General features: G+C 62.2%; 1 protein-coding gene across 1 annotated transcript in view; it reads right to left on the reverse strand.

Moving 5' to 3' along the window:
* The window catches only part of NAV1 (neuron navigator 1), a gene marked incomplete at its 3' end in the record, with an annotated part of 8385 nt that extends 8061 nt beyond the window's left edge, over positions 1 to 324 (reverse strand). Inside the window, exon 1 of the mRNA XM_009071962.1 lies at positions 288 to 324. Within this exon, the coding sequence (XP_009070210.1) occupies positions 288 to 324 (37 nt within the window). The remainder of the gene's footprint in view (positions 1 to 287) is intronic.
* Between the last annotated feature and the right edge of the window lie 4 nt (positions 325 to 328).

The raw sequence follows: 328 nt of genomic DNA on the forward strand, positions 1-328 counted from the left end.
CAGGCAGGTCCTGGTAAGAGCGGGGCAGAGCTCACTCCTTGCCCCACTAGGCACCCCCAGAGGAGCAGAGAGCTGCAGCCTGAGCCCTGAAGGTGGATGAGATGCCCTGAAGCAGGTGATGGACATCACTGGTTCCAACCCAGCACCAAAATCATGGGGTGCTGAATGCTGGGGGTGTCAAAGAGAAAACTAGCACCCAGGGCTGCACCAGCATGGCACGTGGGGAGCACAGGGCAATGGGGAGCAGGAGGGAAGGGGGAAGGGAGCCAGCAGCGGAGGGCACTGACCAATGCTGGTGAGTGGACCCTTCCCGACCAGCGCCATGGGG

Source organism: Acanthisitta chloris, unplaced genomic scaffold (assembly GCF_000695815.1).
Source record: "Acanthisitta chloris isolate BGI_N310 unplaced genomic scaffold, ASM69581v1 scaffold37033, whole genome shotgun sequence".
Taxonomy (NCBI): Eukaryota; Metazoa; Chordata; class Aves; order Passeriformes; family Acanthisittidae; genus Acanthisitta; species Acanthisitta chloris.